At 40.7% G+C, this 26,367-nt stretch overlaps 1 protein-coding gene across 3 annotated transcripts in view; it reads left to right on the forward strand.

Moving 5' to 3' along the window:
• The window catches only part of HOMER2 (homer scaffold protein 2), a 57,307-nt gene extending 32,241 nt beyond the window's left edge, over positions 1–25,066 (forward strand). The window contains exons 3-10 of one of the 3 annotated variants that reach the window (XM_027887016.1): positions 7,956–8,087; positions 14,240–14,332; positions 15,512–15,538; positions 15,637–15,821; positions 17,370–17,526; positions 19,736–19,846; positions 22,354–22,434; positions 23,787–25,066. In XM_027887016.1, the coding sequence (XP_027742817.1) occupies positions 7,956–8,087; positions 14,240–14,332; positions 15,512–15,538; positions 15,637–15,821; positions 17,370–17,526; positions 19,736–19,846; positions 22,354–22,434; positions 23,787–23,975 (975 nt within the window). In that variant the 3' untranslated portion in view covers positions 23,976–25,066. The remainder of the gene's footprint in view (positions 1–7,955; positions 8,088–14,239; positions 14,333–15,511; positions 15,539–15,636; positions 15,822–17,369; positions 17,527–19,735; positions 19,847–22,353; positions 22,435–23,786) is intronic. The other 2 variants (XM_027887017.1, XM_027887018.1) reach the window with 2 other exon arrangements.
• Positions 25,067–26,367: the final 1,301 nt, after the last annotated feature.

Raw genomic sequence — 26,367 nt, forward strand, 5'->3', positions numbered from 1 at the left:
TAACATTGGGTGCACTTGTGTGAACAGGTCTTTTGATTGTTCAGAGGATGAAAAAAAAATGGTTAAGGCTTATCTGCAGTGGGAATTTCAGAACTGCTGTATTAGCTCATCTGGTAGAGATGACCTGGGAATGGAAGGAAAAATTAAAAATGTTTGCACAAACAAGATGTAGGGCTCCAGGTGAAAAAAAGAGCTTGTCAAAAGCTGAGAAAGGGAGCAAAAAAATGCCAAGAAATGTGGTGGGTCTCTTGAGATTAAATCAGCCGGAAATCATGATCACCTGCTGAGGATGTGTTTTGGTTTAGAAAAAATTAAAAGTCTAGGGCTGTGGAACTTGTATTGCTTAAATGTTTCTATATTAATCTCTTTCCAAGTTATTAACTTTGAAATGTGAAAAATCCTCTGTTCACTGCCTGGATTATTTCTGGAAATAAATCCTTCAGAAGCTGGTTAGTAAGCTTAGGAGAAAAGATAACAAAGTGCTGTCAACAGCTGTATCCTTGACAGAAGAGCAGCAGCACATCTGGCCCTGTTTGTTCTTATCTGGCTCATTTTTCTGCTTATATGAGTGTTGTGTGTGTGTCACTGGCTCCAGAAAGACCATACACAACTGAATCCAGGAGAGTGCATAAACCTGTTCAGAAACAAAATTTCTTGCTTGTTAAAAAGCAAAAATACAAATCTGTGCTGAGGACTTCTTGCTGTACCACTCACCAGCAAGTCTGGGGAGATTTTTTTTCTTTTTAAAAACCTCTCTGTAAAATTTCTCAGAAAAGCTCTGTCAGAGTGTTTCAGTAAGTAACTACCCCACACAGAGTGGTTTCTGATCACCAGACGTGAGTATGATGAGGCATCTGAACATTCCAGAGAGGTTAATGAAACCACGTGATGTTATTGAAAAGAAACCTGGACACCCTGTCATCTCCTAAAAATAATGTACCTGTCTTTCTTGGCCGTTACTCCTGCCAAGGGACAGTTTTTCTGGATTTTGGAGAGGAAGTAAGCTATCCTATTGCTAACCACTCCTGAGGTGTGTAGGTTGCTGAAGAGCAGAGGAGTCTTTAATGATGCTGTGTGGTTCTGCCATTCCTGACCTCTGCAAAGGGACCTTCAGGCTTTGCTGAAGCTGTTGCCACACAGCTTGAAGGATGCAGAAAATGATCAGTGCTTAAATTATTCACTTAGGGATGTGGTTGTACTCTAACGAAGACTATATGCTTTTATTACATCTCCCAAAGCATGACTTTAGGAAGTTTTGTAATTCTATCTAATTATAGGTTACTTTATTGTAACCTCCTTCCTCACCCCAATTTTAATCACTGGGAAAAAATAAAGAGTCTCTACTGCATCCTTCTCCCTTTCTGTGATAAATTAGGAATCTTAGTTCTCATGTGAGAATAATCCACAAGCATCTTGGTTTATATATTTTTTAAATAGTTGCATGAAATTCCTGGATAACAATTTGTTCTAGAGTGTTTGAAAATCCTTGCTGTAGACTTTCTTCATGAAACAGCTGCTGGTGCTTTGAATCGTGTGGGTGGGTGGATGTGTGTACTGTGCCTAAAAGGAAAAAAAAAAAATTCTAGTCAGATGTCAAAGCAAAAATAGGAAATTTTAGAGATTTAGACTGGTGGAGGAGGTGGGAAGCCAACTGTACAGAGATGTTAATTACCTTGGGAAGAAAAAGAGAGCAGTGGAGTAGGTGTAGAGGTGTAGCGGGAGATTTACTTAATACAATTCGCATAATCATGAACCCACTTTCGTTGCATTTAGATGGGTTGTCAGAGAGGGCTTTACAACAGAAATATTTTACCAGAGGAAAAACAATTATTAGTCTTTTTATTGGAGGGGAGGGCTATTTTTACATCTCTTTTCATGAAGGAGGACAAGAATTGTATGGGTTTTGTTTGATTTGTTGGCTTTTGGGGTTAAAAAGGAACCTCATTTTTCACTGAATTATTCTGGGAATGAAAGGTGATGCAGGATAAAAAAAGCATTATTTGCAACAGTGGAAATGGCCCTTTTCCCCCTAAAACAAGAAGCAACAGCATGTGAGAGACTTTATCCATAAAAGGAGGGAGCTCAGGTTGGGAAGTAAATGTTGAGGGCTACAGCAAGTCCTCCGTGGCTTGCGAGACATCCTGGCATCTTCCTTTTTGCAAGAACTGCTGCAGTTCCCCTTCCACTCCCACCTCCTGCTACAGGATGTAGCTATGGAAGCTTTTGGAGTTCGTTGATGGGTGGAACAGCTCCTGTCCTGGCTAACTCTGTAGAACAGCAACTTTTGAAAAGCAGCAGCTGGCCAGGCTTACGGGCACTGAAGGGATCACATGGGCAACCAGAGCAAGAGCCTGGTGGTGGATGTCCTACCAGCTGCTGCCTGCCCTGTGCTCAGCCCCCTTGTCAGGCACAACTGATGGAGCAGAGCAGGAGGAAGAGCAAAATGGAGAATCCAAATGCTCTTCTTAATGCACGTTTACAGTGCTCCCAGTCTAATTATTCCATACCTCCGGAGTGTCCCAGGAAAAGCACCATGTACACGTCAGGTGCAGCACATGAAGCAAAGCTGGAACAAGTGCCGTTGTTACTTGCAGTTTTCCCAGGTGTTTTAGGTTGTTTTGGGTTTGGTTTTTTTTTTATTTTTTTGTTTGGGTTTTTTTTAATGACCTTCTATAAAGACTTATCAGCAAGGATGGGGAGACAGATTTGATCACATCTGCTGGCCCTGATTTCTAAAACAACTATAATTAATCCTCCTGCATTACAGGTTCACTGTTTTGGCCAAAGGCTGTTCTTTCTTTCATCCTCAAGTTCTTACACTGCTGTGAGGATGTCTTTGTACCTCTGCTTTACTCTGGTGGCCTCTGCAAGGGACTTTCTTTTTTCCCTTTGATACCACTGTCTTGATTAACAATGTGTGTGTGTGTGTTCTGGCTTTCTAGGACCAGAAATAAGGTAAGCAGTTTATCACCAGTGACACACTGGTGAAAAGATGTTACATCCTGTCTAGAAGCAGAAGTAGGAAAGATGGTAGATAGTGCAGAGGATAATACAGATTATGGAAATGTAGGTGGGCTAATACCACAAAAGAGTTGCTGAACATTTGGGATAAAGGGAGAATTTCTCTGTAAATGCATTCCTGTCTCCTCATCTTTACATCCGATGTCACAAGCCCTTCTGATTCATGCCAACTTGATGAGCTGGAAGAACCTGCTGAGCCTGAGATAGCTGTGGCCAGAGGATTAGCAGCTTCTTTCCTTCTTCTATTCTGTTTTTAGACTGGGATACATCTTTACTGAAGATTAACAGCCTGGTGGGTTGAGGAAATTTAATTTCACAGGGGCTGGAAACTGGAAGCACGTATTCAGAGGTGTGGAAATGAAATGGGGAGATTTTAATATAGTCTTAAGGAGTAGATCCTATAGCCTGGAGTCTTGGGGGCTTTTCTGGAGGTGAGTACTCTTTGGAGTAACAGATGATGTGAGTTTAAAGGGGAATTGCAGAATAATTCCTGATCTGGCACTCTTGCCCCAGAATAAGGGGTTCCTTACTCAATCAATTTAACACAGTTCCAAAATATATTGCCCGATACATTTATTAGCTTCATAGCTGTTGTTTCAGTCTTTTCCTGGGTAGAGAAGCTGGTGCCAGGGCTGGCTGACTTAGCTCATCATCCTGTTTGGTGTGTGTCCTGGCCAATTCCTGCCAGTGTATTGGTCTTCCTTCTCCTCGGGCTGTGCCAGTGGCTCTGCCAAATGCCCTCTGCCATCTCTGCTCTCCTCCCCTTGGAGCTGAGCTTGCTCTCATCTCTGCTTTTCCCTCTTGTGAACCTGGCAAGCTGAGACTGATGAGATCAGGGTGTCCACTGAGAGCCAAGCTGGCAAACCCCATGTGCTGCTCCAGCTCTGCTCCCTCTGTACTCCAGCTGCTGACACACACCTATATTAATGAGACAGTGCCTTGGGAATATGTTTTTTCAGAAGCCTCATCAGCTTTTCCCCTTCAGTGCACTGTTGTGGTATGGGGAGTGTGGGAGTGGAGCCCTTTAAATACTGGAAGCCCCCCCTAAAAGAAGGAGCAGCTGTATATGTGGACACTGCTCATACATTACAAGCAGCATGAGCTGCCAATACATTTTTCTCCTTCTACGCACTCAGGTCGTCTTGTGACCTCTCCCTGTTTGATTTATTTGGCAGTTTCTCTCCGTGGGAAGGCAGTGGGATGGGTGTGTTACAGCCCATGAATGTTCTGCTCTATGCCAGCTTATTTGCATTCACCTTTATCTGATGAAAATACCCAATGTGTTCCTAAATGTCTGGAGTCACTTGTGGGTGACGGAGCGCTACCTTGTGCTGGCAACATTCTTTTGTGTCATCTTCAGATAAAAATTTGGATCTCTCAGGTTCGTTTTTCTCCCAAAGGAAATGAAATTAGTATGAGATTTTGTTTGGCTTATGCAGGTGTAGCAGGAATGTTTACCATCTGATAAGTTTGCATGTAGTGAGTGCAAAGGCAGGGTTTGTTTTTTTTTTAACCACATGTAGACAACTCAGTATGATGAATGAGTTTATTATCCTGTAAGGTGCTTATTATATTATGCTCCTCTTTGTCTTTAGGGAGAACTCTTTAACCACTTCAGGGATTGATTGCATTTGATTAGAGAGTAGTATGTCTTCTGAATCCATTATCTTGGATGAAAGTCCACAAGTTTATTCCGTTTTATAATGCAGCTGGAATTACACTCTGTGTGTATTATACAAATGAGGACCAAAGGCAGAGCTTTTTCATAAGAGCTCATTTGAATTGATGAGTGGCCTTTTCTTATAGGATTATAATACTGGATTGCAGGTAGGGATGGAAAAGATCCTGTGGGCTCATTCTGTCTACAGCAAAATAGTGCCCTTATCCTCCTCTCCTTCTTTCTTTGAAATTTGAAAATTCTGGCTCATACCTTCACAAAAAAAAAAAAAAAAAGAACATTTTCCCAGTTTATTTGACCTTTCCTATCGTGGTGGCCCCAAACGCTTCCTCTACCTTCTGCCCCATCTAAGACTGCCTGCCCAGGAGGTGGAGGAGTGGAAGGGATCACTGTCCTTCTGGTCTCACATAGCCGAGGGTGAACCAGCACAGGGAGGGGGATAGGCTGGATTACCTCGCAGGAACACTTGCAAGCCTCATTTTTCATTGTTCTTTTAAATCATAGCACCTTTTTTTTCTCCTAAACACAACCAACACGATTTTCCCCTGGCCAGTGTAGTGTCTCTGCTCGGAAATGATGGCCAGATTTATGGGGAAGTGAATGTGCAGGCAGATGGGGTGAGGATGGGGAGGAAGACAAGGTGGATAAGCATGATGTACTCACAGCATCCATCTCCTCTGAACTGCTCCTATGAGCTCTGATTTAATCTCCCAAGCTTCTACTTAGGTTTTCACTTCTCTGTAGGAATGCAGTGTTTCTGAAGTGCCTGATTGACAGAGGGGGATTTAAAGGAAAAAAAAAAGGTAGAGCCAGCTTCCAAGCAGTTTCACTAATTGCAGCTTATTATAAATTTAACAGATGAACTGTCAGTTTCTTGAAGGTGTGTGCTCACCACAAGCTTTCCTTGGGTTCTGCACAGGTTTAGAGAAAAAATTGACTTCTAAAGTGCTTGGCTAATGTAGCATATTTCATTGCTCAGTAAGGTGTTCCTTGGCTTACAATTTGCAGGCTTCATTATTCCTTTTACCACATCTGATAACACTGACCTGTGGTCTAAAAGATCGCTGTGGTGTGGGTTTTTTTCTGTTTGTATTTACTCAGTGATTATTGTAGGAGGTATGAAAGACTTCTATTCTTCTCAGGGTCAGCTACCAGTGAGTGAAGCTTTTGCCTTTCAAACAGGTCATTTTATTATTTTTCTTTTCCACGGATGTCTAATTTGATAGGCACAGCAGGACTGAAATAATACTTTTTGTGACTTGAAATTTCTGGGTATTTCATAACTTCTGAATTAAATTGTGTAACTTCTAAATTAAATTCTGTAACTTGAGAAGCTAAACATTTCTAAGGGGTTTATCTGCCTGATGTAAGATTTTTTAAAAAAGAAATATACATATAGCACTTTCTTTAAAGTTTTTGGAAAGCGTCCTGATTTTTCTGAGTTGGTGGTAGCTTTTCCTCCTGCTCTTGTGACTCTGTATCATCACGATCCCTTTGCACTGTCAAACCCTTACCATAAAATCTTTGATTTGCTTTTAATTTACGTCTCTGAAATCACACTTATATTTTATATTGGCTGTTTCAGTTGTATGACATAGCTGCAGGAGAGCACATCTGGGCAGCTTTGCTTATACCTCTGCCTGTCAACCGGCCATTCAAAAAGATGTTTTGAACCTGGAAGCAGATCACAGAATCATAGAATGGTTTGTGTTGGAGGGGACCTCAAAGATCACCCAGTTCCAACTCCCCTGCCATGGGCAGGGACACTTTCCACTAGACCAGGCTGCTCAAAGCCCCATCCAGCCTTGAGCACTTCCAGGGATGGGATATCCACAACTTCTCTGGGCAATCTGTGTGGTGTGTGTTGGCCAGTGCTGGTTGCAGAGCCTCCTCTCCCCCTTTCTTTCTCTGCTTTTTTCCCATGCAAAGGACAGTTTCAGGGGTACCAGCCACCTGGCCCTTCTCTGCTTTCATCCTTCTGGTGAAACTCTGAGTGGTGGGGAACGGCAGAAAATCGTATGTTTATTTGAAAGTGAAGACGCAACAAGAGGGAAATAAGTTGAGCTATTTCTAAGAAAACAAATGAAAACATCAGCACAGAGGTCTGAAGTCAGGGAGGGGATGGAGGCAAGTGAGGATCTTCCTCTGGTGACTTTAATTCACACTTCTTGCTAAATGTAAATGAAAGCTTAGGAAAAAGTCGGCTTGGAATACATAGTAAATGATGTTGCCAGGATACTTCCTGATCGTGTTAATTAAACTGTCCCACAGATTGGGCTTAATTACTGCATAATTTGCATATTGGAAATGATGGTACGCATTACTAAAGGAAGTTCTTATTCTGTTAGCAGAAAGAACATTGTACATGAATTAATTTCCAGGGGAAGGAGTCTCTAGACTCATATAATGATGTATCTTGAAAATAAAGTTAAGATTTCTGGTAATGAACTGACATATATCTCATTCCTTTTTGCAAGATTACATTTTATAGTTGTTCCACTAAGTTCCTTGGAGACCTCATCCACCAGCCTTCCTCTTTTTGGCTATTTAATTACAAGGACCACTGTTGCTTTCAAGGTTGCTGCTGCTGAAGCAGATATTAGTTAACGTGTAAAGGGGCAAAATATTTGTTCTGAGGCCCAAGTTTGATACTGTATGTGCATTGCTGGTGATGCACTGCACCCTCTTTCCAAGTTAAACTCACTGTTAGGCTATCAGCTTCTCCTTGTCTTGCTTTTTGTTGTTTGTTTGTTTTAACTTCTAACATATCTCTGGCATCCTGCTTGTTAAGGCCTGAGAACAAATGGAGAAATGTAGAAATACCTCTCTGCCCTTCAGATCTGAGGTCAGGTGTTGCTGGTGGATGCCCTGCTTGGAGGCCTTGGGCACCTCAGATGGGGTGGGATGGGGAGTATACATGTGCCTTCCTAATGCTGAAAAAAGAGCATTTTGCATCTGCATTTCTGCCAGGGTAATTTTATAGCTCCTGACCCTGCTGTTGCTTTGAGTTCAGTGATGTTCCTGCAGCCTGTTTAACTGCAGGACCATGATAGTTCTTCGATAAAAAAGACAAAACATCAGAATTCCTGCATGAACTAAGACAAGGTAAAAACTGGTTTGTTTTGGGAAAAAATCCTCTGAACACAGCAATTTCCCAGTTTAGACTGCTAATTGCTTCGGATGATATTGTTGCTAGGATATATATTTCTGATGTGACTTCTACTTTTTCATTCTTTTTTGCTCTGTTTTTGAACAGGTGATCATAAACAGCACGATCACACCCAACATGACCTTCACTAAGACGTCGCAGAAGTTCGGGCAGTGGGCAGACAGCAGAGCCAACACTGTGTTTGGGCTTGGCTTTCCCTCAGAGCAGCAGCTGACAAAGGTACCAGGGCTCACTGAATTTCTGCTGTCTCGTTTCTTATTAGTGAAGAGTGGCCTAAACCCATCTGCTGACCTGGGTGTTTCTGCAAGTCCTCTTCAGCAGAGCAAGTTGCTCCTCTGCTATAATTACCCACTGTCTGTGGGTGGTGGCAGTGGCAGGGGATGAGTAGCCAGGAAGGGCTCATGCCAGGCTTGCTGACAAAGCTGCCTCTGCATTAATACAAAACCCCTGGCCGTGAGTTTGGTATTAATGAAACACTTCCCTGGACCAGGGACTGGCCACTACAGCAGGCTTGTAAAGTCTAGAGCTGCCTCTTGCTATGAATAGCCAGCAGTTTGAAATACATCCTCTGTCAGTGGATTAGTGGTCTTGACAGGTGCTTATGAGGCAGCTGAGATGATTGTTTGTTCATCTAGTAAAAAGCCCTACTTACCTAACACATAGTTGACACCTGAAACATGTTATTTGGCACTGGGCTTTGTAAGGTAACTTAACACTGTGTCCTTGGGCATGGCACACAGTCTCTCATGTTGCTGTCCTCTCCTAAGAAAAGGATCATGAGAACAAGATGTTTCTTTTGTGTCTAAATCAGCAAAGGCAGAACATTGTGATAGAATGACTTTTCCATCAAGTGAATTGTTGTAGGAATTTATTTTAGTTAGTCTGTCTTACTGAATTTTTGCAATGTCTAGAGAACTGCTTTTTTTTTTTTTTTTCAAGTATTTCTTAAAGGAAAGCATATTTTGCTTTTCGTGTTAAATTATTTTTGTACTTAGGATGTCCACAAAGGGGCCGTGGCACCACTGATCACATGCAAAGCCTGTTTAAAATGAGATGCCGGTGATGGTTACGTTTTATGAAGCTTACCCAGGTGTAGAGGACTGCTCATTTCACCTGTGCATATTCTCCACTGCTGGGACAAAGAGGTGTTCATAGGAGTTAATAAGTAGTGTGGGAATATGGGAGGATTAAAGTGGACCTAGGGGAATAGTTTGCTTTGAGTTAGAGATAAGCATGATCCAGTGCAACCTTTGGACACTGAATGAAAGGATTAGCACCACTGGATAGTAATTTTTAATCCTGGATTACTGAAATTACACGTGACACGTGACCGCACGGTACCTGAGTGCGGGCTGGAGCTAAACCTGCACCGTGAACTGTGGGGCTGGTGATGCTGAGTCTGGATCAGGACAAGAGAGGTTTATAATACAGTAAGGCACAAGGTACATTTGGAGATCCTTGCACCCTAATCGGAGAGGTTTTGCCATGTTCTCCAAAACTCTTCAAACACATCCTTAGAAGAACTGTATTGCTGGTATCAGAAAGCAGCTCTTCAGTGTCCATGTGTCCAGAGGAGAGCCAATGTGAAAAACATGTTGTATGGGCACAGGGGCCTCAGCACCAGCTGTGTTTCTGTCCAGGTCATTTTGCACATCTATTTGCACTGCATGATCTGCTGAAGAGCCCACTGCCCATAATATAGCCTACTACTTGCTTGAAAAGCTTTCTAAATCAGCAGAAAGACTTCTTCTGGTCAGAATGTTGAGAGGGAGCTTAAGGGGAGAGCTTCTGAAAACAGCTTGAGATGATCTTTAAAAAAAAAAAAAAAAAAAAAAAAAAAAAAAAAAAAAAAAAAAAAAAAAAAAAAAAAAAAAAAAAAAAAAAAAAAAAAAAAAAAAAAAAAAAAAAAAAAAAAAAAAAAAAAAAAAAAAAAAACACAAATGCCAAAACAAGCCAAAACAAAACAAAACCCAAAACAACAGAAAGCCCAAAACTCTGACAGTTACCTAAGTGGGAAAAAACAAGAAAATCTGATTTATTACTACCATGCAAAGCAATAGGATAAAGGTACTCCTTATCGTCCATGCTTCTTGTTTAATTATCGAACCATTAGTAAGAAAGATCAGAACTGGTGGCAAGATTACAGATGTATAAGTGTATTGGGAATAGTAAAATCAAGTTTCATTTTATGTTAATATCGTTATACTCTTATAAAAGATATAAATTAAAGCTTGCCTGTTTTACGGGAAATAATTGAAGTGCTTAGTCAGGAATTGGAAGGACACACTAAAACTCCACTAAACCAGAGATCAATAGCCCTGGCTTAAAATAAATATAAATAAATAAAGCTGAAAAATATCTGCAGAAAACAATGAATAATAATGAGACAGGAGAAGAGGTTAGCATGCCTAAAAATGCCTGCATTTTTAAGTATATTACTTGGCCTAATAAGAAATAATGCCTCATTCTAATGCCTTGCTTCTCTTGAGATACTTAAAGCATTAATCCATACCTATAGGGAAAAGCAGTTCAAATTAAACATGAGCCATTAATGAAAACTGCATTCCGTGACCCAGTAACCTAATTACCATTCACATTGATTGGGAGAATCCCAGGGCTTAAAGTTGATGTCCTATTTGGGGTCGTTTCCCCCTCTTGCAGAACTTACTGACCCTCCTTTTCCCCCTTCCTACTTTGTGCCTCAGAAGGATCTCAAGACATTATTCAAGCATTGCTACAGCCAAACAGAAACAGGAATCAAAAGAAATTAACGGGGTGTCTGGGTGTGAAAAGGCAGGGCTGGTGCTCTAAAGGTAGTGCTGTATTTTGCACCTGAAGTGGTTAAGGAAGTCGTTCAGGGAGGGAGACGTTATCAGAGAAGCTGCAGTTAGTCAAGGTCACAGGGACAAAGATTTATACAGGTGAGAAACCCAGCAAACCCAGGCTTTGCACATCATAAAACAGCTGCATCCAGCACCTGGGAAGCACTGGACTTTATTTGCATGCACACACGCACATTATGGTGGTGGTGGGGGGGAGGTCACTGTGCTGCAGGGAAGCAAGCTCGGGGCAGAGCCTGCCCCTGCCTCCAGCACACAGTGCAGCTCCTGCTCCAGCATCAGACACACTGGCTCGCATAGAGCAAATTACTGGCCACTTTCTGGGGTAAATAGTCTTGTTCTTTGTCAATCTACCCCTGCTGAGGGCTTATCTAGAGAAAACCAGGGGAGAAGGGTGTGTGTTGTGGGTCATGGCACAGCAGTGCTCCCCAACGGGGACGTCAGGTCACCCAGCCTTCTGAAAGCCAGGAGGGAGATGAAATATTTATGAGCCTGCTTTGGGTGGGAGCAGCTGTTTCATTCAGCACTGGTGCAATTTGCCAGTAGGAGACATAAAATATAATGCCAGATCAGGACCCTAAAATTTACACGTACAAAATCATGCTTTTTAATGTACAAAATGCTAAGGAGGTCTATTTGAATAGATATATATTTCACCTTGTGACAAGCTGGCTACGGATTTTAACAGCCTTTAAATAAGCTGTGCCATGCACAGTAGCATCCTTGAGTCCCCATTAAATTTCACTGGCCATGGTGAATTTTTGAGTTGATTTTGTGTATTTATACTTTCGTTGCCCTTCGTGACCACACTTAGCAAGCTTTCATTTACTGAACAGAAGACTCTTTCACCTTTTAACTAGGAATTTCACATTTTAAAAGCATTCCTTTTTGTTGCAATGGTTTGATAGCTCAAAGTCCACTTAGATCTTGGAGGTGGAACGTGATTTTGCAGTACCAATTATTTGTCAATTATTTATGTTTGGGACAGAAAAAATCAGTTGTTAGGGAAAAAGCAGCTCTCTGGTTTCTGACAGTGATTAGACCCTGTGGCTTGTGCCGACACTCTCCAACAGCCTCGGGATGTGGGAGGCTCCAGAAACGCCTGCTGGGCTCCTGTAAAAATTAGATTTGGTAGTGCTGCACAAGTGGGGGCTGTCACCACTGCCTTGCTGCACTCAGGAGAGTTATCAAGTGAAAGGCTTTATTTTCATAACAAGGCGAGTGATCCTCTGTAGCTTTCAAAAATGGACTGTTGGAAAATCGAGCAGGTATTAATTAGCTAAGAAACTGCATCAAAACTCTGTATGGGCTGACTGTTTCCAAGCATGAGAGGTAACCAAAACCAAGAGTCAGTCTTTCACCTCCGTTTCTGTTACAGCCATCTTTATGTCTTTAACAACAATAAGAAGGAAGGGTAATATTTTGATGCTTAAAGCCAAAGATCTGTTACTAAGATAGTTTAAAAAAATCAGTTATTTGTACTTGTTTCTAAAAGCAAATGTGTTAAATACTTCTGTTGGTGTTTCAGACATGATTGAAGTCTATTATTCAATGAGATTATAATTGGTTTAGTATTGAAGATTACTTTGCTCGTTCATATACAATTTTTTATTATGGAAATGCAGAAAAATGCCCTTTTCATCTCAGCTCATGTAATTTTTCACAGCAGTCTCCTGTGTGCTTTATGAAGATAGCTGCAAAAATAAAATTTGATAGATCATTCCCAATTCTTTTTGTCTTTTCACATTTCATATTGTCCCATGAAGAACCCCCATAAATTTTTCATACATCAGATCAAAAGATTTATTGTAAAAGAGAGAGAGATTTATTATAAAAGACAGACTCAAACCAGACTAATACTATTTTGAAGAAACCCATATATAGAACTTACTATTGATATAATATTTTAGAAACAATCAGCTGGTTATAGCTGTTTTGTCACAGCAGGAGATACATTTTGTGTAAAGCTGGAGTTAAACCACTTAAGGCACAAATGTAATGTGCTTGTTCTTAACGATCTGTAAAGTGCTACAAAGGTAATCAAGTCGTTTGTGTGTGCAGCGACTGCACATGCCATCAGATGGCAACTGCTGCCACCCAAGAGCACGCAAGAGCTTTGCATATGCAGTGTCAGCTGTTGTAAAGAAAACAGCTGGATTCCAGAGCTCCATCTTCATTCACAGGCATCCTCACAGATCGTAGAGTACACCCAAAGTTTCGCTCAGCCTTTGCAGTGTGCTCGTCCATGGGATTTAACACTGATGTGTGTGGTTTTTTTGAAATTACTATTTGTCTGTATTATACGAAACGTTGGTGCCTCCACATATAAATCCAGATTTCTTTTAGACCAAATGGAGATTTGTTTTGTCAGTCTTTACAGTCCCATTATTTTACTGACAGAGAGCAAATACATGCTGTGCATCTAAAAATTAGAGGATAAGATTAGTAAGTGGGTAATGATTCTTCCCATTCTCAACTATAAAATTTGATGTGTTTTTTCATGCTTTTATTTATAGTTGTTTCATAAGTATCCTGAATTATCCAAGGATATAATGGCAATCCTTTCATTCATAAACTGTGCAATATAATACATCTATTTATATTTTTACTTTTAATATGTCCTACCTTTCTAGCATTTCAGGTTTCTCAGAACACAGGCAAGCGAGACCAAGCTGCTTTAGCTGAAAGGCAAAGTTACCCATTCTTATACTGGATACCTCTTAATTTAAAAAATAAATTATGTATTACACCTGTTTTTTTTCCCATCTTTGTAATCCTCCTTTTAAAACTTTAAACACTGTTTAGGGTGTTTGAAGCCCTGCAGCCCTGACTGGCTGTGATGATAATTGTATTTCAAAAGTGCCTGGCTGGCTTTGGAGGAGATGTCCTACAACAACTTGCAGAGGTTGGGATTTGTACTTTTCCATCTTTATCTTTCCTTCCCCTCACCTTCCCCATTTTGATATAACCCTCTTACAGGAAGCATTCAAGCCTTTCTCTGAAGTCTTCTACATTAATTTTTGCCAGTAATAAGAACATTAGACCAGAAAAGCTGTGTTTTCATAGGACTCCATCATGCATTCAAATCTACCTTCTCATTTTTCCTGTGTCTTGATAATCCCTTGCTTGCATTCTGCAGATGAGCTTATTTGCATTCTTTAATTTAATTGACTTGCTGTTCGGAATGGGAGACATTGATAATATTTTTATCCAAACATATGTCTTTTATACTTTCATCTTTAATAGGCCATCAGTACCAAGTGAAACAGGCAGGAAATAAACTAAGAGACACTAAAGGAGTGTGGATTTTAATGTGGTCAACCAGAGCTACAGAGGTATCCCTCTTTTAGAAACACCCCCATTCCTTTTGAAAGACCCTCCCTGCCAAAGAATTAAGATGCTTTTTCATTCCAAAAAATTTAAATTAATAAAATTAATTGCTCACTTTTGAAGATCTATGAACCAAATAGAGATAGTAATCTCAATGATTTAATAGATAAATCAAGTTAATATCTTTCATGCTTTTTCCAGTTTGCAGAGAAGTTCCAAGAAGTAAAAGAGGCTGCCAAACTAGCAAGAGACAGATCTCAAGAAAAAATTGAGACCTCAAGCAATCATTCCCAGGTTTGTAATTTAGCTTTAATACCTATACACGTACAGGATAAATAATTTAAAGTTAAATTCCTAATGAACTGTGCCAGCTTCTGGCAGCCAGCCTTAAGTCTATAAAATGGAGATTGCTGAAGTTAATTGTCAGATGCTGGACATTAGCATTTTCAGAGGAATGTTTTTCATCCTTCTATGCCCTTTGCTTTCAATTATATCTAATTTTTTTCAGCAGTTCTTGAACTGTTATAACTTTTTTAATAACAGGGGAAGCTATACATCCTTTGATTTGTAGTGTTACCCATAGTTCGAGAGTTTGAGTCACTGGAAAGCAAGTGAGTGTAGTGCTTCAGCAGACAGTAAATGAGATTCACCCAGATCCTTCTTTTTGTCATCTGTCTAATCCACTTTTGTAGGTGTTTGGTTTGCCAGTGGAGAGCCTGACTTTGTGGCCACAGTGTTTCCCTGCATAGGTGTGGCTGATGGGAAGCTGTGGGAACAGAGGCAGTGCTTTAGTGAGTGGCTGGAAGAAGCTTGTGTTTTATATCTGTGCAATACACTTTTCTAGGCAGCACACCTTGTATCACCCAGTGCCTCTGTGTCCAGGGAGGTCTGGTTTCTTACAGATTGAAGGAGTTGAGTGTTGTCCCAGTCTCTCTATGTGACTGACTGTATTTTCATGTGCATTTCGTTCAGTGAGAGTGAATCCTGCTCAGCAGGTGTTCTTGGCGTGGGCCAGTGTTTGGAGGAAGGCTAGACAGATTTTGATCAGAGAGGAATTCAGACTTATGATCAGAAAAAAAATACTGAATGCTTTTGAAGTCTTGAAACTGCCCTCCTTTGTGGGGTCCACAAATATTGACCTGAGTGGCTGATTTTGTATACTTATTTTATAGAAACTTTTGTCATGGTCTTTGTAGTTCACTTTGTTCTCTGTTGGTGATCAGCACCAAGCACTGTGTGAATAGTATCTGTTCAAAGGAGCAGTATTTGTTTGTTTGTTTGTTTGTTTGTTGATTTGTGTGACAGTTTGGGCTTTGCATGCTTCCAGGTGCACTGTATTGTTTCATTATCTTAAAAGAAACCCAAACAACCCCTAGAAAAGCCTTATCAGGGAAAAAAATAACCTTTAAAAATTTTTGAACACTGTAATGTACATTTGTGTATCATTCTAATTTTTTCATTCTTTTTAAACAGACCAGCTTTGCAGCCAAGATGAAAAGGGTATGTGTGTGTTACCACTGTTCTGCCAGGAGAGCCGAGGTCTCAGCCAAGTGGTGTGGGATCAAGATTGCAAAGAAATTGGTGTTGTGGTCTTGCAGGAGATGCAGGAGACACCCAGTGTTCGTTTGTGTGTTGTGCTGCAGGAGTCTGGACGTGAAACACCATCCTCCACTCGAGCTTCTAGTGTGAACGGCACAGACGACGAGAAGGCATCACATGGTGGCCCTGCTGAGGCACATCTCAAGTCTGAGAATGATAAATTAAAAATTGCTCTAGCCCAAAGGTGAAGTTCCCTTGAACCTAAATTGCACTGGAATAGCGTGCTGTAATTATCTGGTGGCTAATGATATTAACAGAAATTATTCAAATGTAATTGCATTACATTTGACATTAAAATGGTGCAGCAGAATGGATGAATGAGCAGATTTTAGCAAGTTCCTCCTGGTATCCAGTTGAGAGATATTTACCATTTCATTTATTCCTGATCTAGTTTGTGAATAAATAAGCTCTCTTTTATTCTGCTGATACCAACTATTATAACCATCTTTGTTCATGAAGTTTTAGAACTACAGAAATAACATTAAAGCCATAGGGGACCAATTGCTGCTGCTAACATGTGAAGGCAATCTTTCTTCCTCTTTGAGTTTACCACACTTACTTTGATGAAAATAGATATGGATATTTAAAATCATAAAAGGGAATGAATTCAACCATAAAAAGTTGAAGTGAGAAATGTATTTTCATCAGGCTGCCTGGAAGTCTTAGGGGGATGTTTCTGAACTGGACAGAGCCCCTTGAAGTCACATTTTTTTGCTATTTGCTTTGATAAATAATTTGAAAATGCTGAGAAGAGTAATTTGCAGCTGTAGTGAAAATACAGGCGTTGCAATATGCAAAGTTATGACATTAAAATAGAATAATCCTCTACTGGGATCTTGCCTTGTCTGCCTCGTGCACGTGAACTTATCTGTGAATGGAAAGGATCTAACAGGATCAACCTGCTCTATAAAAGGTATTCAAAAAATAAAGCAGCATCATAAGCAGCGTTACCCAGTGAGCAATTCCAAGGTGGCATATATTATATTTGAAGTACATCATCTCTCTTTATTGACATTTTAATAGCATAAACTATTTCAAACCATAATGTTTTCTTGTTCCCCCTGCTGAAGACACCTCTACAGGCAGGCAGCAACTAGCACAGAGGGAGTTTCAAAGCCTTCTTCCCATTCACCCTCTAATCTTGTGCTCTGTGCTGCAGCTTGAATCTTTGGGGAATGAGTAGTTTAATTCTGCAGCATTATGTAACACTTTTATAGTTAAGACTCAGCATTAAATAAAAAATTCAAATATAGATCATGTCAGTGCCCTAAAATCCTCCATTCTGAATGTTATTGTACCATCTGCAGATGTGCAGAGTGGCTTTATTGCAGGGGTGCCAGGTCCCCAGCCTGTGCTGCAGCAGAGGCAAGGCCAGGCACAGCCACACAGCTCGGGAGGTGACAGGGACCGTGACCCCTGTGTGCAGATGGTGGGGATCCCAGCTGGACCCTGCAGCCTCCTCTGACAGCAGGGCTTTTCTTCCAGACACACAGGTCACTGCTGTGGGAGTTGGTAGATCCCTTTGTTTTGGCAGAGACAGTCAAATTAAGGCTTATATTCATCTTAGGCTTGCCATGTCTAAAAGCAATTACATACATCTGAGTGTTCTTCATCTTATTGCAACAAAGTAATGGCCAACACACCATGGTGGATGAGTGTGCAGGCAAGGTAAAGAATAATGATTTACTGCATTAGAAGGTGAAACCCCCTCATGGCATCCTGTTTTTCTCAGTTCATCCAATGTGAAGAAGTGGGAGACGGAGCTGCAGACACTGCGGGAGAGCAACGCCCGGCTGTCCACAGCACTGCAGGAATCTGCAGCCAGCATCGAGCACTGGAAGAAGCAGTTCTCAACCTGCAAGGAAGAGAACGACCAGCTGAGGAGCAAGGTAAGGAGCATACCCACAGGAGAACTATCCCTTCCACTTAGCTGCTCCTACCATTGCTCTTTCTCTTGGATTTCTGCAGCTTTGTCATTGTGTGTGCTGGGAGGTGGATTTTTTCTTTGAAAGGGAGGTGGATGAGGAATTAAGGCAGCTGCTTCTCTCTGCATGCAGCAGGCAGGGAGGTTCAAAGGACTGGGGATCATCAGGAAGACTGGTGCTGCTCCATCACATGAAGCTCACTGCCTTGAGAGACTTAGCATCAGCAGGCGTTGCTGGATGGGATCATAAACCAGAAAGGTTTTAAAAGTGGGTTTACTGTTGCATATCCCTTTCTAAGCTTACTGAAATACTGATAGATATGAATGAGCAGAAGGCATGGTTATGACCTGGTTACTCATAGGAAACCAAGCTGGGAACCACTCAGTATTAGAAGCCAAACCCTACAGCATGCAGAGGAATGAGTATTTGAGTTATTTCCTCAGCACTGTGGGCTGTGAGCTGAGTCCTCCAGCGCTAACACCTGGCACATCCAGAAACCTGCCAAGAGGCATTGTTTAAGGCCTTTCCCCCTACATTATTGAGCATATTTCTCAGTAGTGTTAAGATGGAGGGTTAGTAATGATTACAACAGAGAACAACTCAGAGGTTTAAATTTAAGAATTCTTAGTTTAGAGTAGTCATTGGTACCATCCCTCAGATAATACTGTGTTTTCTGCAACAGCTCCACATGGGGCTGGCACCAGCCTGGGCACAGGAGAGCCTGGGTTCCATGAGCACTGCTTGCAGGGATAATTTCACTCTATTAATCCTAAATGTCTTGGAAAAGCTGCATCCTTTTCCTTCTTGCTTAGGTGGATCACTGGGACATTTGAATTAGAGATCAGATCATATCAGTCTGGTGAGGATATTTTTTGTTTAGTGTTTACTTTCAAAGAAGGAAGACATTTCATGTCTTTTTTTGTGTCAGTAGGCTGCAAGTAGTATTTCAGTGTTGGAGGTAGTTTGGGTTGTTTGTTGGCACTGAAAATCCATGTGGAGCAACCTTTTTCCTGAGGCAGATACTCAACTGCCTATTGGCATGTGCTCTAAGCGTGCACCATGGTAATGCAGAGATCAAACCAGAGCCACAGTAACTGATGTCACATTAAGAAAAAAAATATTAGTCATTACGTTGTTTGGGTTCCTATATTCAGTCTCTTGTGGACAAGGGAGAAGTGAGGGAATGGAACAGTATATTATAAGAAAATGGCATAATTTGCAGTGTAGTTATTTGCTTTCTTATACTGTTGCAGACAAAAGTTGTTCTCATTAAAATTAACTGATGAAACCTGATACATCCCAGTAGTACAAGATATGAAGACATTATTAAAACACTGCCTTGCTACAGCTGCAAAGTCATCATGCTAGTGACTAGCCAGACTGCAGCAGTGCTGTCTGTATAATGTGCCATCTTTTTCTGCAGAGGGAGGTTTTCGGAGCTTTTCCCCCAAGTAGGTTCCTTGCTCAACACTCACACTGCACCACTGCGGCGCCCTGGGAAGTTCCTTCTCCTTTATTAAATAGGTCAGAATGTTTTGCATGTTGCTCTACCTTCAAATGAGTGAAGTTATAATCCCAAAGCAACACGAAGCTGAGAATTAAAGTACATACTTTAATGAGCTGGCCCATTGGCCTGTGGGAAGTGCATCTCCTGGGAGCTGAGTCCAGAGCTGGCAGGAGGAGGCACGGAGAGAGCAAAGCACGTCCCTGGGCGAGAGAACAAAGTGTCTCACGTTGCTCTGAACTGATTCTTCCCGTGAAGTTTTGATGTTCTTCCCTTGTACACCAGCTAGAATAATAAGCAACCCCCAAGGAGGCAAAGCTGGGAGTGATGGAGAGATTTCTTCTCCTTGTTGGGTTAAGAAAACCCATCCCTTGTAGTCTTGTGTTGGTTTCATAGAAGTGAAGTGCAGATTTTATCCCCAGTTCCACTTATTTTAGGAGCTCAGTGTTTTGTGCATTCCTGAGTATTCATATGAGAGACTGTGACAGAGAATAAATACAGACCCAGGGCTTCCTAGTGGATGTGTAAATTGGCTCTTTTTAAGGAAAGAAGTGATAATTTGGTGAATCAAATGCTGGGATTTGGGAAACAGATACAATGCCCATTTCATCATGCCCCAGATTTTCAGAAAATTGAAAAATTTCACCTAATGTCTGACATTTCTTAAAGATTGAAGAACTGGAGGAACAGTGCAATGAAATAAATAAAGAGAAGGAAAGAAACGCGCAACTGAGTAGACGTCTCCAAGAACTGGAAACAGAACTTCAGGACAAAGAGTTGGTGAGTGTCCTGAACACAGAAATGGCATTTTCATGTTTGAGTGGGTCTGTGTGCTTCTCTCTTGGTGTGTAGATTTATGGAGTGGCTCACCTACAACCATAAGCAGGGTGGTGTTTCTGGGTGTTGCCTGTTTCTGGGTTTTCCTTGTACAGCTCCTTAGCAACAGTTTGATAGAGTTCCTCTGTCTCAGTTTCAGGATGTGTTATGTGCTGTGATGGCACACTTTAATTTGTCAGGGGTTAACAAACATGATACTTCTATGTATACAACAGTACTCCCAGCAGAAGAGCCAGAGAGGTGGAATTTGTTGCCCAGTGCCAGACAGATATATGCTAAGAACAGATTCGTTTGTCAGTCCCCATGCTCAAAATTCCTGTAGATTATTAGGACTATCATTAAAAAGACATCATTTACAAAATAACTTGGCATTTGTGTAACAAGTCCTGTTTCTTTTTCTGGATGGCTCATAGTCTTCAGCTTTGCTGTTTTATGGTCTCCCTCTAATCTCAGGACTAATGCCAAGAGTGAGAAATTCAGATTCATCTGGAGTACCCCAGTTTGTCATTTTTGAAATAGTGTTTATTTTTTTGAAGGAAGATTACAATGATGGCTTGAAACCCCTGAATAGTGGGGAAAAAAATGGGATCTTCTTTTTTTCCCGTTGTTACAGTGATCTAGTGCTTTGTGCTGGCTGAAGAGAAAAAGCTGTCAGCAGCTGCAGTCAAGTTTGCCATGTGCCATTACAACATCTCTGCTGGTTCTCTTAAAAGCAGTGCTCTTAAGGGGTCTTATGGTGGCACAAGGAAGTAGTTTAGGGAGATGGATTTTGATGCACTGTTATAAATGTAATGTTTTTCAGCCCTATATTTCAAAGGCAAATGTAATTCTTTTTTCCCAACCTTTCTGTGGCAATAGCATGTATCATAACCCTTATTCTCTGCTAGTGTTTTCCTCAAGATTCACATTTTTACAGTGCCAAATGAGCTAGAAAATAGATTGACTTGTGAATATTACATGTCTGTCTTGCATTTACACTGACAATATGCTAACTTGTTTTAAAAATTCATGCTTACATTAGCAGGTTCTCAATTAGGTTTAAACTACCCATAAGTAATAACCTTTCATAGTCTGGAATTCAAACTCACATGAAGTCTGCTCATGGGCATTGCTGTGTAAGAAGGCTGTTGATATCCTCTTCATGTAGGAAATGAGGAGAGAGAAACGTAAAGACATGGAAATCAGGACAGACATATCTAGTGAAATATTTATATATATATCTCTCATATGACATATGCCACATGCCACATACCATATATAGTGTGTATATAAATGTACATACACTGTGTTATACTATATATAGTAAGTATATAGTAGAGTAGTTATATATATAGTAAGTGTATATATCGTAGTAATATATTTGTATTTTGAGATGTGAGCTCTCAGCCATTATGTGGATACAGATATATATGCACAGGAGCTCATATCTCAAAACAAAGGGTAAGTTACCCTTTCTTTCCCCTATATCAGCAACTGGGACATTGTCTGAATATAGTTACTGTTACATTAGTTAAATTCTTCAGTGCAGTTCACAAAAAATCTGGAGTAAAAAACGTGTTGACCCCAATACTGAACCCTGTGGAACACCACTCATCACTGGCCTCCACCTGGACATCAAGCTGTTGACTGCAGCTCCTTGAGTGTGGCCATCCAGCTGATTCCTTACCCACCAAATGATCCATCCATCAAATCCATGTCTCTCTGATGTAGAGACAAGGATGTTGTGAGGGATGGTATCTGTGCTTTACACAAGTCCAGGGATATACCCCTACTTACTCTTGAGACCATCACCTACATGGGCAGTTTCTGGAGAAGGATCTTTTTCAAGTCAGAGTTTCTCTTGGAGTTGCAAATGTGTTTTTCAGATTCCTTGAACAATCTTTCTGCAAAAATGTGTAGCCTTTCTTTGAGTCTTTCCCTATTACCCAGATGGGTGGTGTTCATTTGTGGTATTCATGTAGTCAAGTTGGAGGAGAGCCCATTACAGCTGTGCTCTGTATGATGCCTCTGTATATGCAGCTGGTATTGCCATTGGCCTTTTTATTTGCTGTCATATATGACTGAAAATGTGCATGTGATTTACTCTTTGCTGCCGTCTATAAATTGCTAATAGCATTACAGCCCCTCAGATTTCTCTGTTATTTAATATATCTTTTGCATAGGTATGTGGTTTAGGTTAAGATTTCATTAATATAATTAATGGCATTCATGCTAGAGATGGGATTGTCTTGTCTGTTTTAGAAATGCAAAGTAAAAAATTCAGTGAAAAAATGTGCTCGAGTAGAAAATTAGCAATTTTGGAATGCAGACAAGTTATTTTGGTTATTTTCCATCCAAATACTGTGCAGAATACAATAAAATATGCAAAGCCATTTCATCATCTCAGAATTCCATTATGTTTTAAATTGAAGCTTGCACTTATATTATTTCTTTCTTTTATGCTTTCAAAGGAACTGGAAGAGCTCCGAAAGCAGGGTGAAGTTATACCAGAGCTAATGTCAGAATGTGAATCTGTATCTGAACAATTACAGGTACAGTTTGAAATTAATTTTTAAAAAGTTGGTATATTTGCTTTCTTTTCTAACAGCTCTGTGCATTTCTCTGTTCAGACTTCAGAGTTTGAAGGCAAAAGAGCCCCAGTTTGTAAAAGCAAAAAATGCTAATTACATGCAAAATACACCATGCCCTGCCCAGCATAGGAGTAATTAAATAGCTCCGTTTCTTTGCCTTGCTGTGTGCAGAAATTGGTTTGCCTGGGATCATGCATCTCCTGCAGATTCCAGGCTGTCCTGCATCCTGTATTTCTGCTGCTCTGGGCTCGTGGAGCAGCACCACTGCCTTGTGTGCTGAGCAGCTCTCCAAGACCTGGGGCTAATTGCTGCAGTGGCACCAGGGAAGGCTTTTGGGAAAGAAACAGATGAGCAGAGCTGCACACCATCAGAGATAACAGTTCACTTGAGGATGCATTGATGTGCTGTGTCATTCCTTTGCCTGGGCACACGTGGCTCCTCTGCTGGGAGTGCTCGCTGGGAGCCCTGCCCCAGCCAGCAACTGGACTTTGGGCATCACTTCCTCAAGTCAGGGCTTGTTTAAATGCAATGAATTAATACATGAAAGGAGAATAAATATTAGCAGTCTCATCGCTGAAGTGAAATCCAATCAATAAATCCCATCACTCTGATAATCTAAATGATCTAAAATATTTTAGAAGACTGCTGAGGAATGCAGGTGCTGGAAATGGCTAAACTATGAATTTTGTTTGGTTCAGTATGGTAAAAGATGTGGTCTGTGGCTTTTGTGAGAATAAGCATGAGCTTACATGCATGAAATAGAGAATAAAAAAGTCTATGAGAGGGCAAATAATTGAACGAAGTGCAGCAAGGGAAGGGTTCCCTGGCTGCCCCATTCCTGAGCCTGAGTGTTCACACAAAGTGGAACTTTACCAATAAATCCAAAAGTGCTGAATAAAGCAACTTTATTTCTCAGACAGTATTATCTAAGCTTGTTTTTCAAGGTTAAACCACCATAGATAATTCTGTATGTAATTGGTGGCACAGTGTCTAATTCTGCAACTGTAGCAATGACAAAAATGTATGCACAGTTATGCATGATTTAAATCCAGCTGAATTTGAAGATATCAACCAACTGACAAAGTTTGATGCAAAGCATCTTTTCCAGTTAATCTGAGTCCTCTCCTGCGTGGGCTTTCTTTCCTTTTAATCGGACTAGCACATGTCTGCTGCTCTCGAAGGTGCTTGTGTTAATCAGTTTGCAAAAGTTGAAGCAAACTTGCCCAGCTCAGCTGTCATTTGTTGCTTTAAAATATGAAATGCTGTTCATCCTCCTTCTCCATGATTCATCTTACTGTTCTTTTGTCTTTAAGGCTGCTGAGAAAAAGAACAAAGATCTTGAAGAGAAAGTCAGAACGCTAAGGACAGAAGTTGAAGAGAGTAAACATAGGCAGACCAACCTTAAAACTGAATTAAAGAATTTTTTAGATGTACTGGACGGGAAGATAGATGAATTACATGATTTCCGACAAGGACTGTCTAAACTTGGGGTTGACAATTAGATGGCAATAGATCTTTTTTGTAATCTAGGGTCTGGATGTTTGATGTTTTGTTGATCCCAAACATGTGTTTTATGAAATATAACTAGAATGTTCCACTTGTTTGCATTGGTTTTGTACATATAGGCTGAAAATTTGCTGTGGGGGTTTTTTTGGTGGGTTTCTTTTTTTGTTTGTTTATTTACCAAACCAATCGTGCTGCTCACTGAATTCTGTTGAGATTAGAAACTTTCTATATTGCTGCTCTGGCTTTGTGGGGTTGGGAACAGGTAGAGGGTTCTGTCTCAGGAATCTGGAACTAGATCTACCTTAAAATGAATATGCAGTTAGTTGTTGCAGGGAAATTTATATCTTTCTTAAGGGCTGTTTGCAACCATAGAAACAGAAAACAAGTCTTTTTCCTGTCCGAACTATCAGCACTCTTAGCAACATTGACTTTTACTCCTTGGCAGAGCAGAGAGATTATCTGGAGCTCCTGCAGTTTGTAAAATGTGCCTGTGGTGAGCTGCAGTCAAGTGAATCACTTCACACAGATACCAGGATCTTAGGGACCATGTCAATCAGGCCTGATTCACCAAAAAAAAAAAAAAAGAAAAAAAGTGCAGTGGATTTCAGATCACCTCTGATAGAGGGTGCATGTGCTTGCCTGGACCCATACAGCGCAAAGTCAACGATGTAGAAATGAGTTTCAGCTCTTGAAGTCATGAGTCTTACCCAGCTGGTGAGGACAGCTTCTCTTGCTTAGCAGCATCACCTCTCTTTAGCCTTCAGTTTTGAACCCATACAGTCCCTTTATTATGTGCATCTCTGAAAAATGCCCACCTGAGTCTGGGGACCGGATATTTATTTTTAAAAGTGATATGTTGCTGTTTTGTACACAACTCATGCCCCTTTGTGCAGTTTGATCACTGCTGATTAACTTCTGCAGCAGTGAAGAGGGAGACAGTGCATAAGGTTACTTAAAGGTGCTGCTCAGAAGCAAGTTTCCACCCATGACTCCGGCAGGGCCATGACCACATGAAGTGAAAATCCTTTCCTATGATTTCTGCATTCTTTGGCAGTAGGGTGGGAATAAGTCACCAAGTTATACAGTATAAAGAACCCCCACCCCAAGCTGAGATACAGAAGTGCTGTTGTATTCTTGAACTGGTTATTCAGCAGCTCTAAACGTGTTTTGAGAAATGCAAGGTCATGCCCTGGCCTCCAGTGAGAAGGAAGTTCACTAAATTACAGATAAGAATGTAAAACGGGCCAGAGAGGAGAATCCATCCCAAGTTTTGCTCTTTCCCTTAGGACTTCCTTCAGCTTCTTTCTCTTCTTTTTTCACAAGCTGTTGTGAGTGTTTACACGGGACCTGAACGAATTCAGGAAGGTACTTTTGTTCATGTGGCATTATTATTTGCTTCTTAGTTAAGCACCATGTTAGTGCTTTCCAGCAGTGACTGCTTTAATGGCCATGGGTTTTTTTTGAATTTAGGGGCTTTTTTCTTTTTTTGGCACATCTCAATTATTAAAGTGACCTTTAAAAGAAAGGTGGGTTATAGATGAAACGTGCATGGAATACTTTTTTTGCAACTGAATATGTAGTCCCCATGGTAGGGATAGGGTCTGTCTGCAATTGTCCCTTGAATTTTCTTTTCATCTGTTACTGTTACATTATCTTAACTGCCAGTTTTTCAGACTGCAATCTGAGTATTTTTGCTTTTATTCCTTTTAAACAAAGGATGTGAAGCTGGGACCTTTCATAACCATTATGACCATTTAAGTCTCTTTAAAATGAAATTGCTGTAGGCTGTTGATATTTAAAAATAAAAATAAAGATCAGGTACATAACATGTAGGCGTGTGAAAATTAGACTTTGCCAGTGTGGAAGATTCAACAGTTGCATAATGTGGGGGTTAGACCAGACTTCTCAAAATGAAAATGACAAAATGACGTCAGAAACTCTGTGTGGTTCTGCACAAGTAGTCTCCATTTTTAGTCTCCTTGTTTTATAGGAAGTCAGATATACACCATCATTTATCAGGCAGCTCATCCTACTTCTCCTCCCATGCTGGTTTTGGTCCCTGGATCAGCTGGGAATCACAGGAGAACACAGCTAAGAGCTGCAAGAAGTACTGGCAATCAAGGCCCTACTTCTCACAGTGGTTCATTGCTTTTTCATGAAGGACCCCACTCTATCTTCTTTTTCCTGTTGAGTAATCTTAGAACTTCCCTCTTGGTTTTAATATAACCTATGTTTTTTAACATGTTAGATTCCAGGTAAAAGGATGCAAAAGACTCTGTGAACATATTATTTTACTGGGGTTAATCCAGGTCTTTTTTCCCCTTTTTAGTCAGGTCTATCTCAGATCCAGTTCATTAGGAATGTATTAAGCCACTCTTAAATTGCAAG

The sequence above is a fragment of the Empidonax traillii genome, unplaced genomic scaffold (genome assembly GCF_003031625.1).
Source record: "Empidonax traillii isolate 1590-97213 ecotype Southwest subspecies unplaced genomic scaffold, ASM303162v1 scaffold201:size1909950, whole genome shotgun sequence".
NCBI lineage: Eukaryota > Metazoa > Chordata > Aves > Passeriformes > Tyrannidae > Empidonax > Empidonax traillii.